The 11629-nt window shown below is 53.3% G+C and overlaps 1 protein-coding gene across 1 annotated transcript; it reads right to left on the bottom strand.

Moving 5' to 3' along the window:
* Positions 1-662: 662 nt before the first annotated feature.
* On the bottom strand, positions 663-11403 carry LOC131582050 (uncharacterized). Its single transcript, XM_058844847.1, has 7 exons — positions 9672-11403; positions 2595-2693; positions 2052-2159; positions 1697-1768; positions 1537-1608; positions 1352-1450; positions 663-900 (listed from the first exon to the last, which is right to left on the bottom strand). Exons 1-7 carry the CDS (start codon positions 10012-10014, stop codon positions 761-763), a joined length of 933 nt encoding a protein of 310 aa, XP_058700830.1. The 5' UTR covers positions 10015-11403; the 3' UTR covers positions 663-760.
* Positions 11404-11629: the final 226 nt, after the last annotated feature.

Genomic DNA, 11629 nt, shown 5'->3' with positions numbered 1-11629 from the left:
TGAAAGGCCTGGGCAGCAGCAGAACTCTCAGCGGAATTCTGTGGACTACCATTGACTACAAACAAGTGCACAGCAGCATGACTATGCGTCAGGCTACCAGTGCTGTGGGCAGAGTTTGAAGACAACTCTGGAGAAAAATCAACAAATTACCGTCTGATCTTGTACACTTTCCGGATCCCAAAAAAGCCGCATATCAGCACAAGTTGCACAGTGAGGACGGTCAACACTGTGTCTATCACACAGGATTTGCGCACGTCCCGCGGGCCGACAATTCTTGAGAGGCGCACTGGATCCTTAACATTGACTCCTGTTTCTGTGATAACATCTGTGGGGGCAATGGGCAGCGTTGAGCCCAAGCTGTGCTCCACTGCTGAGCTGGCAGCACGCTGCATACGGCCAGGACGTTCTCTGTTTGCCCCTGTGCTGGGGCCTGCAGGCACCTTGCCATCCCTTGGCACAGGCTTTGCCCCCCAACCGAGCCCAGAAGGCCGGGAGCAGAGCCCAGGGACAGCGCAGCTGCTTGGGCAGTGGCTTCTTCCTGGGACACAGGCCAAAGCCATCCCTGAGCAGCCACAGCCACCACTGACCGTCCCTTCCTCGTGACAGCTCCCCCAGCCCAAGGGGACAGAGCCAGGCCCTGTCAGGACACACTGGAGCCCTGGCCTCCTCCTCTGCCCTTTCCCCGCCATGGACACCCGATGCAGCCGCTCCCAGGGTGTTTTGGGACGTGTCTCGTATGGAGGGGCCCCAGCAGGACTACTCAGCCTGGCTGAGCCTGGCACAGCAGTATACCTTCTGTAGCACTGTCTGGTATCTCCTCCCTTTGTGTAGAGGCAACTGGCATGAAGCCCTGGCATTCTCCAGGAATTTCTGCCTTCTGCAAAGACTTTTGGTCCATCTCTGGAGAAAGGAAGAGGCACAGCTGAATCAGATGGAACTACTGGCCATCATGGAGGTGGCTTCTTCAGGAAGTAATACTTGTCAAAGACATATCCATGTCTTGGTCATGATTGCTTGATCAGGGAATGTCCAAGGCTCTTTGTGCTGACACAAGACTCTCCCTCCTCCTGAAGCTGCCCATCTTGATTTACCCTGAGACTGAGAAATTGCAGGGGATCTCAGAGTGTGCATGGCCAAGGTGCAGTTTGGGCTCCCTGTCCACTGATGCCAAATGCCTTCCTGCAGAGGCTGGGGAGAAGCTGCAGCCAGGCCAGGCTGGGGAAACAGCCCTGCAGGCCGTGAAAGCAGCAGTGGGGCAGCCAGGCTGCCATGGATCCCTTCTCTCTGTGCCAGGCACAGCGTGTCCAGATGTGCAGAGAAAGGCCCCAGCTGCTGAGAGAAATGCACCCACCACGGCGTCTGTCCAGATCACTCAGCATCACATCCATGTGTTTCGATGTCTCCAGGGACTTGATATCTTCTGTAGGTTTGTTCCTCCCTCTAGGAGGACCTTAACAGAAAGTATTTCCATTTCAGATGAACGTGTCCCACAAACCAGGGCTCAGCCTGTGGGGTCAGCAGGGACACACTACTCACCCCTGCGATGGGAGCCGAGCTTGCGTTCAGGCATCAGGAAAGTAGCTGGAAAAGTCCTCTCTGCAGACACACCTGTAACTCAACAGCCACAGAAGCATCTGTCACCTGTTTCTTGGCAGGTTGTCAATGATTATGCTCTGAGCAGAAGTTGAAAACTTACCTGCAGAACCTCCTAATGGTTCCAAACCATCTTCCATCCCAGCTGCTGGAGAAGCTGTCTCAGCACCCTCATCTAGAAGGGAGCACAGATCAGAACCATTCCAATGTGTGCTGAGATCGACTTCTGCCTTTGGGAACTGGGCACTGCAAGGGGTTTGGGTAATGCTGTGGGAGCCAGATGTCAATGGACATGACCAAAGCTGCAGAGGGACCTGGGGAGCTCTGGGCTGGCTCCTGGTCACTCTCAACACCCTTTCCATGCTCTGTGCAACATCCTTGAAGGGCAGGCACTGCCAAGCAGCAGAGATGGCAGCTCAAGCCTCAGCAGGGCTCAGGCCCAGGGACACAGCAATTACCTCCTGGGACTGTGCCTGGTATGGCCTCCCTTCCTTCTGCAGAGGCTGCCCACGTGCCACTGTTTCCTTCGGGAAACACTGCCTTCAGCAAAGCCATTTTCTTCATCTCTGGAGAAAGGAAGAGGCACAGATGGATAAGACAGAACCGTTCCCCTTCCAGGGAGGTGGCATCATCATGCGACAATAGTGGTCAAAACCATGGATAAAGATTAGGAAATCATATCAACGTTTGGGATTAGCTAGGACCTTTCCTCCTCCAAACAGCACCTACACCTAAACTACCCTGAGACTGGGAAATTGCAGGGGATCTCAGGGTGTGCATGAACCGTGCTGCTGTTTGGGCTCCCTTTCAGCTGATGCCAGATGCCTTCCTGCAGAGGCTGGGAAGAAGCTGCAGCCAGGCCAGGCTGGGGAAACAGCCCTGCAGGCCGTGAAAGCAGCAGTGGGGCAGCCAGGCTGCCATGGATCCCTTCCTGCTGTGCCGGGGACAGCGTGTCCAGATGTGCAGAGAAAGGCCCCAGCTGCTGAGGGAATTACACCCACCACGGCGTGTCTCCAGATCACTCAACATCTTGTCCAGAAGTCGGGATGCCTCCAGGGATTTCTCGTCTTCTATGTTTTGGTTCGTCCATGTAGGAGGACCTGAATGGAAAGCAGTTCCATTTCTCCTTCAGTCTGGAGGAGCATGAAGTGCATCAGGGTGACTGCTACCGTCCAAGGCATTCCGTCATCTCTGCCTTCCCCTCAGGAGCAGGGGCAGGAGGACCACGTGCCTGGAGTGGCCCCACACTGGGATGGAAGGAGCCACATGCATGGACAGTCAGGGCAGAAAGGAAACCCTGGAGCTGCCAGCAGCTCTGACCTGAACACCAGGCAGGGCCAGGGCTTGACAGCAGCAGCAGAAGCAGCTCAGGTTCCCTGGGGCTGGCAAAGGAGCCATGCAAGGCACGGCCCTAGGGCACAGCTCCAGGCCTGGCCCCTTCCCTCTGCTCTTCTCCATGGCTGCACAGAGCACACTGAAGGAGACACTGGCATTGCACATGGGAAGAAGATTGACAGCTAAATGCTCCATCCTCCCAAGCACAGCCATGCTGTGGGATCACTCAGGGCTCCAAAAGGGAGCATTGAAAGGTTTCCACAATCCATCAATCTTCAGACTCTTAAGGGAAATGGCACATGAGTGAGCTCTTGCCACATTGACTCTTGATTATTCTGCAATGAAAGGGACATTGAGAACTTACCTCCAGCATCTGGCAAGGTCTTCAAACCACCATTTACCAGCACTTCTAGATAATCCATGTCATGATCCCAATCTAGAAGGGATCACAGATCAGAACCATTTCCATGGTGCCCTCAGTGGAGCCTTGTCCACTTCTATCCAGCAGGAAAAGGGATGCATTATATCAGGCAAAAGTTGTCAGGCAAAGTAGGCCGGTGCCACCATGCTCCCTTTGTTAGCCAAGCCTAAGCACCCCCAGTGTTTCTGGTTCCTTAACTAATTTCTCCCTGCCTCCTCTCTAGCACAAGCTAGACAAGAGCATGACACAGTCCAGTTTGACAAGTAAGGCTTGTGAAAGACTGAATGATTCCACTAAATTAAAAACCCAGTGTGCTTGAAAGCTGACCTTCTGTTCACTCAGGCCTCCTCACCTCTGTAGATGAGGTGACTTTATGCTGTTGCTTTGTGGCTTTTAAGTGGTCTTTGATAGAGATGAGGAAGCGTTAAACTCATTCCAATGAGCTGCCCAAAGCAGTGACTTTAGTCTCTCTTTGGCTGGGAAGTAGCACCCCGGCCTGGTTGAACACAGGCAGCAGCACGAGCAGGGCTCCTCCAGCAGCAGGGACACGCCACGATCCAGGAGAGGACCGTGGCACCAGAGGGGACCGTGGCACCAGCCATGCCCAAGGTCTGAACAGGGTGGCAAAGTCAGGTGGTGCTACCAGGCTGCATGAACAGCCCAGGCAAGGCGTGGTGAGAAGGCAGCTCTGGGGGCTGTCCAAGGAGTCCTGTCAAGAACAAATGATTCTAATATTCTCTCTGGGATAAAAAAGGAGAAATCTCTTGAGTGAACGGTGCTAATAATTATTTGCTGACATATGGTGAGGTTTCTCTACAAATGGGCTTTGATGGGAAATTTCTGACCACATTTGGTTTTGCTGTTGAAGTCGAGCACCTGAGTAGCTTTGGTGAGGAATGGAGAATTGTTTGTAGCTCAGTATTTTCTCTGTAAATGTAAGGAGAAGCCTTACATTTTAGCACAGGAGGAAGGTAAGGCAAAGCTTTAAAAGCTTTCCCCTCCGGAAGGGACACACATGCAGAGGAGTCTGTGAGGAGAAGTCCCCTCAGCCACTGCCAGGCTGTGTTTGCCTCCTCTGCAGGCTCAGGATTCTGGGAGCTCCACCATCCTCAGCTGCCACTGTATTTTCCTCTGAATGTTTCTTGCTGGGCAGTACACAGGGAGAATATTTTGTGCCAGATTCTCCTCTGGGCTTTGAGGTGAATCTCAGTAATTCTGTTGATTTGCATGTCCAGATGAACTTTTTGTAGATAGGAAGGAAAAGGGAAATGAAAAATGAATTGCTCCAAATTTGAGTGGCCCAATCACTCTAAAAATGAAATATAAATTGAAATTTTTTTTAATTTTTTTTTTTTATGGCCTAGTAGGTGGGGAAAACATGCGAAGTTATAAAGCTCTTTGAAGAGATTCAGCCAGCAGCCGGCAGCATAAAAATCAAAAGAGCAAAGGATGAGGTGGGCATGGGAAGAATATTCAGCCCTTCCTATTGAAGGGAAAACAGAAAGAAAACTGCCTCTGTATGGGTTGTTACCCATAGGCAACAAGTGTTATTTGTAGCCAAGAGCAAGTTATTGGTGGCCCAAGGCCTACCGTGGCTGGCCCACTTTCAGTCCTAGCTGGACCAGGGCGGCCGGCTCGGGAGGGGAGGAGGTGGGGGGATCTCGGGGGAAATAGGGATCACAGCCGGGCTGGGGGACCGTGGGGGAGGCAGGGAGTGCTGGTGCTCTTCTTTGCAAGGCAACTCCTGCTTCTGAGACCCTGAAGGAGCACAGTAAAACCAGACAGTCTCTAAGCTTCCGGTGGACGAGGGAGAGTGGCACATTCTTCGCCAGGCTGCTGGAGCGGAAGAGCTGTTCCTGTGGAGAGAAGAGGTGGCTGAGGCCCCCAGCTGCCGCTGGCACACAGGGCCCCTCCTGCACAGCAGGGCCCAGAGCGGCCAAGGCTCCCCAGCACGGCTGCAGCTGCTGGCCCAGCTTGGCCCAGCTGGAGAGCTGCCCCTCAAGAGCCCGGCGAGCAGGGCATGGCTCTGGGCAGGGTCCCTGGCCTGGAGCAGGTCTCAGAGCGCTTCTTCCTTTCAAGGGCAATCTCGTTCCCGCTCTTCCTCCTGCCCACCTTGCTTTGCCTCTGCCTGCTGCTCCTGGGGCTGCTCTTGGCCAGGCAGCCTCCGTGGGAGCCAGCATTGGCTGCAGCACAAGCGGGCTCCCCAGGACAAGGCCCAGCAGTTAGGAGGGCAATGAAAGGCCTGGGCAGCAGCAGAACTCTCAGCAGAATTCTGTGGACTACCATTGACTACAAGCAAGTGCACAGCAGCATGACTATGCGTCAGGCTACCAGTGCTGTGTGCAGAGTTTTAAGACAACTCTGGAGAAAAATCAACAAATTACCTCCTGATCTTGTACACTTTCCGGATCCCAAAATAACAGCATATAAGTACAAGCTGAACAGTGAGGACTGTCATTACTGTGTCTCTCACACAGGATTTGCGCACGTCCCGCGGGCCAACAGTTCTTGATAGGCGCACTGGATTCTTAATATCAACTCCTGTTTCTGTGATAACATCTGTGGGGGCAATGGGCAGCGTTGAGCCCAAGCTGTGCTCCACTGCTGAGCTGGCAGCACGCTGCATACGGCCAGGACGTTCTCTGTTTGTCCCTGAGCTGGGGCCTGCAGGCACCTTGCCATCCCTTGGCACAGGCTGTGCCACCCAACAGAGCCCAGAAGGCCGGGAGCAGAGCCCAGGGACAGCGCAGCTGCTTGGGCAGTGGCTTCTTCCTGGGACACAGGCCAAAGCCATCCCTGAGCAGCCACAGCCACCACTGACCCTCCCTTTCCCGTGACAGCTCCCCCAGCCCAAGGGGACAGAGCCAGGCCCTGTCAGGACACACTGGAGCCCTGGCCTCCTCCTCTGCCCTTTCCCCGCCATGGACACCCGATGCAGCCGCTCCCAGGGTGTTTTGGGACGTGTCTCGTATGGAGGGGCCCCAGCAGGATTACTCAGCCTGGCTGAGCCTGGCACAGCAATATACCTTCTGTAGCACTGTCTGGTATCTCCTCCCTTTGTGTAGAGGCACCTGGCATGAAGCCCTTCCATTCTCCAGGAAGTTCTGCTTCCTGCAAAGGCTTTTGGTACATCTCTGGAGAAAGGAAGAGGCACAGCTGAATCAGATGGAACTACTGGCCCTCATGGAGGTGGCTTCTTCAGGAAGTAATACTTGTCAAAGACATATCCATGTCTTGGTCATGATTGCTTGATCAGGAAAAGTCCAGGGCTCTTTGGGCTGACACAAGATTCTCCCTCCTCCTGAAGCTGCCCCTCTTGATTTACCCTGAGACTGAAAAATTGCAGGGGATCTCAGGGTGTGCACGGCCAAGGTGCAGTTTGGGCTCCCTGTCCACTGATGCCAAATGCCTTCCTGCAGAGGCTGGGGAGAAGCTGCAGCCAGGCCAGGCTGGGGAAACAGCCCTGCAGGCCGTGAAAGCAGCAGTGGGGCAGCCAGGCTGCCATGGATCCCTTCTCTCTGTGCCAGGCACAGCGTGTCCAGATGTGCAGAGAAAGGCCCCAGCTGCTGAGAGGAATGCACCTACCACGGTGTCTGTCCAGATCACTCAGCATCTCATCCATGTGTTTCGATGTCTCCAGGGACTTGATATCTTCTGTAGGTTTGTTCCTCCCTCTAGGAGGACCTTAACAGAAAGTATTTCCATTTCAGATGAACGTGTCCCACAAACCAGGGCTCAGCCTGTGGGGTCAGCAGGGACACACTACTCACCCCTGCGATGGGAGCCGATCTTGCGTTCAGGCGTCAGGAAAGGAACTGGGAAAGTCCTCTCTGCAGACACACCTGTAACTCAACAGCCACAGAAGCAGCTGTCACCTGTTTCTTGGCAGGTTGTCAATGATTATGCTCTGAGCAGAAGTTGAAAACTTACCTGCAGAACCTCCTAATGGTTCCAAACCATCTTCCATCCCAGCTGCTGGAGAAGCTGTCTCAGCACCCTCATCTAGAAGGGAGCACAGATCAGAACCATTCCAGTGTGTGCCGAGATCAACTTCTGCCTTTGGGATCTGGGCACTGCAAGGGGTTTGGGTAATGCTGTGGGAGCCAGATGTCAATGGACATGGCTCTTGCCACATTGACACTGATTATTCCATGCAGAGAGAGACACTGAAAACTTGCCTCCAGTATCTGGCAAAGTCTTCAAACCACCACTGACCAGCATTTTCATGTACTCCATGTCTCGATCCCAATCTAGAAGGAATCACAGATCAGAACCATTTCTATGGTGTGCTGGTATCCACTTCAGACTTAGGGAACAGGTCACTGCAAGGGTTTCGGTAAGGCCATGGGAGCCCCATGTCAATGGACATGGCCAGTACTGCAGAGGGGCCTGGGGAAGTCTGGGCTGGCTCCTGGTCACTCTCAACCCCTTTTCCATGCTCTGTGCAACATCCCTGAAGGGCAGGCACTGCCAAGCAGCAGAGATGGCAGCTCAAGCCTCAGCAGGGCTCAGGCCCAGGGACACAGCAATTACCTCCTGGGACTGTGCCTGGCATGGCCTCCCTTCCTGCAGCAGAGGCTGCCCATGAGCCACTGTTTCCTCTGGGAAACACTGCCTTCAGCACAGCCTTTTGGTTCATCTCTGGAAAAAGAAAGTTTTACAAACGGATCAGATGGAACCGTCTCAGAGATAGGAGGTGGCATCTTCAGGAGGGAATGCTTGTCAAAGTCATGGATAAGGATCATGAAATCATATCAACTTTTGGGATTGGTCAGGACCCATCCTTCTCGAAACAGCTGTCATTTCTGGTCAACCCTGAGAGTGGGAAATTGCAGGGGTTCTCAGGGTGTGCATGGCCCGTGGTGCACTTTGGGCTCCCTGTCAGCTGATGCCAAATGCCTTCCTGCAAAGGCTGGGGAGAAGCTGCAGCCAGGCCAGGCTGGGAGACAGCCCTGCAGGCCATGAAAGCAGCAGCAAGGCAGTGAGGCTGCCATGGATCCCTTCCTGCTGTGCCAGGCACGGCGTGTCCAGATGTGCAGAGAAAGCCCCCGGCTGCTGAGTCTCAGGAGGAGGCTGAGGGACATGGACCCACCTTGTCCTCCTTGCATTTCCTTCAGCATTTGCTGCATGGTATTAGACGGTTCACGGGGTTTCTTGTGTCCAGTAGCTTTGTTCCTTCCTGTTGGAGGACCTTAGAGGAAAATTTCCCAGGAATGGATTCCACAAAATCATTGCTCAGGCTCTGGGGTCAGCAGGGACACACTACTCACCCCTGTGATGGGAGCGGGGCTTGGGTGCAGCATCCAGAAAAGGAGCTGGGAAAATTGCAGACACACCTGTAACTCAGCAGCCACAGAAGCTTCTGTCATCTCTGATATCAGGATGACTTTTGGGCTCTGAGCTGGCAGCATTCCCAGGGGGAAAGGCCTTGACCTACCCTCACCATCTCCCAGAGGCTCAGTCTTGGACATGAGTTGGGAAGCCAGATCACCTTCACCAAGAGGCTTGGCTGCAAGGAAAGGTAGGACAGAACAGCTCCCATGACTCTGTCGGAGATCGTCAGGCTCCCTGGAGCTGGCAAAGGAGCCATGCAAAGCACAGCCCCGGGGCACAGCTCCGGGCCTGGCCCCTTCCCTCTCTGCTCTTCTCCGTGGCTGCACAGAGCACATGGATGCACTGGCATTGCACATGGGAAGAAGACTCATAAGACAGCTAAATGCTCCTTCCTCCCACCCACAGCCATGCTGTGGGATCACTCAGGGCTCCCAAAGGGAGCATAGAATGGCTTCCAGAATCCATCAACCTTCAAACTCTTACGGGAAATGGCACATGGCTGCACTTTTACACATTGACACTGATTATTCTGTGCTGAAGGGGACATTGAGAACTTGCCTCCAGCATCTGGAAAGGTCTCCCAACCACCATTTACCAGCTTTTTTATATACTCCTTGTCACGGTCCCAATCTAGAAGGAAGCAGAGATCAGAACCATTCCATGGTGTGCTGGGATCCCCTTCTGCCTTAGGGAACTGGGCACTGCAAGTGGGTTGGGTAAGGCCATGGGAGCCACGTGTCAATGGACATGGCCAAAGCTGGAGAGGGGCCCAGGGAACTCTGGCTGGCTCCGATCTCTCTCCCCCCTCTTTGCAGGCCCTGTGCAACATCACTGGTCAGGCCTCAACAGGACCAGCCCGGGGCCTCTGGGGACTCTCTCCCTCCCACAGAGGAAACCTTCCATAAAGCCCTGCGGAAAACCATCCCAAACACTGCTGAGGGAGAAGGGAGCACCGTCCCGGGAAAGGGGAGCCAGGCCGCCTGCTCACCTGCTCGCCATGCTCGCTGTGGAGCAGCCTGGGCAGCCCTGTCAGGCAGGGCCGCTGCCAGGAGGAGCAGGAGGAAGAAGCGCAGAGCAAGGGCCATGATGCCTTGCCCTCTGCCAGTCCTGCAGCTCTTGCTGCCACCACTGTCCTGACACCGCTGTTCAAATGTCAGCACCACTGCTGCTGCCGCTGCTGCCGTCGCCGCTGCTGCTGCAACAGTCGTAGTCAAGGACTGACTGCTCCGTCCTTGTGGTGTTGTGCAAGAACAGGGCTCTGGGACCTCTGTGACCTCAGAGCCTGTTGTGACCTCAGCCTGCTGTGACCCCAGTGCCTGCTGTGACTTCATGGCCACTGTGGAATTGTGTGGGGAGTAGGATCTGCCTCCTTCAGGAGGCAGCTCATCCTGCTCAGCAGCTCTGTCCAAGGGCTATGACAGGGTTCCAGCCCATCTGATCTCACAGGCTGGGGATGAAGGGATGGAGAGCAGCCCTGCTGAGAAGGACTTGTGGCTGCTGCTAGATGAGAGGCTGGGCATGAGCCAGCCATGTGCCTTCACAGAAGGGTGCCCAGCAGCTTGAAGGACGAGATTCCATCACCCTTCTGCTCTGCTGCGAGCCCTCCTGGAGTACTGCATCCACCTCTGGGCACCCAGCACAGGAAGGACATGGTCATGTTGGAGCTAATCCAGAGGAGGGACAAAATGCTCTGAGGGCTGGCGCCCCTCTGCTTTGGAGACAGGCTGGGATAGCTGGAGGTGTTCAGCCTGGAAGAGAGAAGGCTCCACAGAGACCTGACTGCTACCTTTCAGAACCTTAAGAAAGCTTGTAAAAAAGACGGGACAGATTTTTTAGTAGGGCCTGTTGTGACAAGACTGAGGAGGAATGTTTTTAATCTAAATGATGGTAGATTCAGCCTAGGCATAAGAAAGCCATTTTTTACACTGTGGGTTTTAAAAGCCTGGCACAGGTTGCTCAGAGAGGTGGGCATCCATCCCTGCTTACATTCAAGGTCATGCACTCAGCAACCTGATCTAAAGGTGTCGCTGCTCACTGCAGGGCATTGGACTAGATGGCCTTTAAATGTCCCTTGCAAGCCAAGCCGTTCTGTGTTCCTGTGCAAAGCAGTGCTGGAATAACGCTGGGGTGATGATGCTGGCACCTGTGTTTTGGTAGTTGTGCCATTTAGCTATTGGCCAAGAGAGGATTGATGGGCTGGCCAGTGAAGTCTGCAAAGAGCAGTGTGCTCAAGGAGAAACAGGAGAGGAACATGGCTTCCAGTTCAGAGAAATGCCAGCATTTTGCTGCCCATTCCTTGTTAAGCAATAAAGGAATGTCCTGAAGATGCCTTCAAACTGGGTGCACTATTGGCTCTATCAGTACTTGTGTTCTGTCAAACAGCTAAGCTGTTACAGCTTCTTGCCCCATTTATCACTGGATAAAACCCAAATACTGCATTGCTCCATGTCTACTTTCTTCCAAGTAACGGCAGATTTTGTTCATTCTGGAGTGGGACATAATCATCTATTGACAAGCAAATTCTTTTTGCCATTCACACTGAAACATGTACTTTGAAGAATGTGAGATACTAGAAAAGCTAAGGCGTTAATTAAAATTAATTTTTGTTAAATCTAATAAAAAAACCTAATCCTTGTTAAATTTAATAGGGAGGCGCTACTGGATTTAGGAGCTAATCATTAGCCAATAACTAATTGTCTGTCAATCTTATGTTTGTTCAGCTGGGCTTTTAATGGGAAATGTGAAATCTTGTAAGGAACTTCAAGGACGTAAGACAATTGCAAATCAGAAACCACTTGGAAACATGAAACTAGGAGCATGGCCAGGGGTTCATTTGCCACTTTGTATTGAAGAGGTAGAAAGGTCAGAATGAGGAAGAGCCATATCCTTTCCTCCCTTGTATGACCACTCTCCATAACGAGACCACTGACTCATTTCAAGGAAGAA

Source organism: Poecile atricapillus, chromosome 9, assembly GCF_030490865.1.
Source record: "Poecile atricapillus isolate bPoeAtr1 chromosome 9, bPoeAtr1.hap1, whole genome shotgun sequence".
NCBI lineage: Eukaryota > Metazoa > Chordata > Aves > Passeriformes > Paridae > Poecile > Poecile atricapillus.
Note: the sequence above shows the minus strand (reverse complement) of the source record. Positions and strands in the feature narration are given on the sequence as shown.

Coding starts and splice junctions, on each gene's coding strand:
- LOC131582050 (XM_058844847.1), bottom strand. CDS start 10,014: ATGAAGTCACAGCAGGCACTGGGGTCACAGCAGGCTGAGGTCACAACA. Junction 2,160..2,594: donor TGATCTGGAGACACGCCGTG/GTGGGTGTAATT, acceptor TCCTTTCTCCAG/AGATGAAGAAAATGGCTTTG. Junction 1,451..1,536: donor GCTCGGCTCCCATCGCAGGG/GTGAGTAGTGTG, acceptor CTTTCTGTTAAG/GTCCTCCTAGAGGGAGGAAC.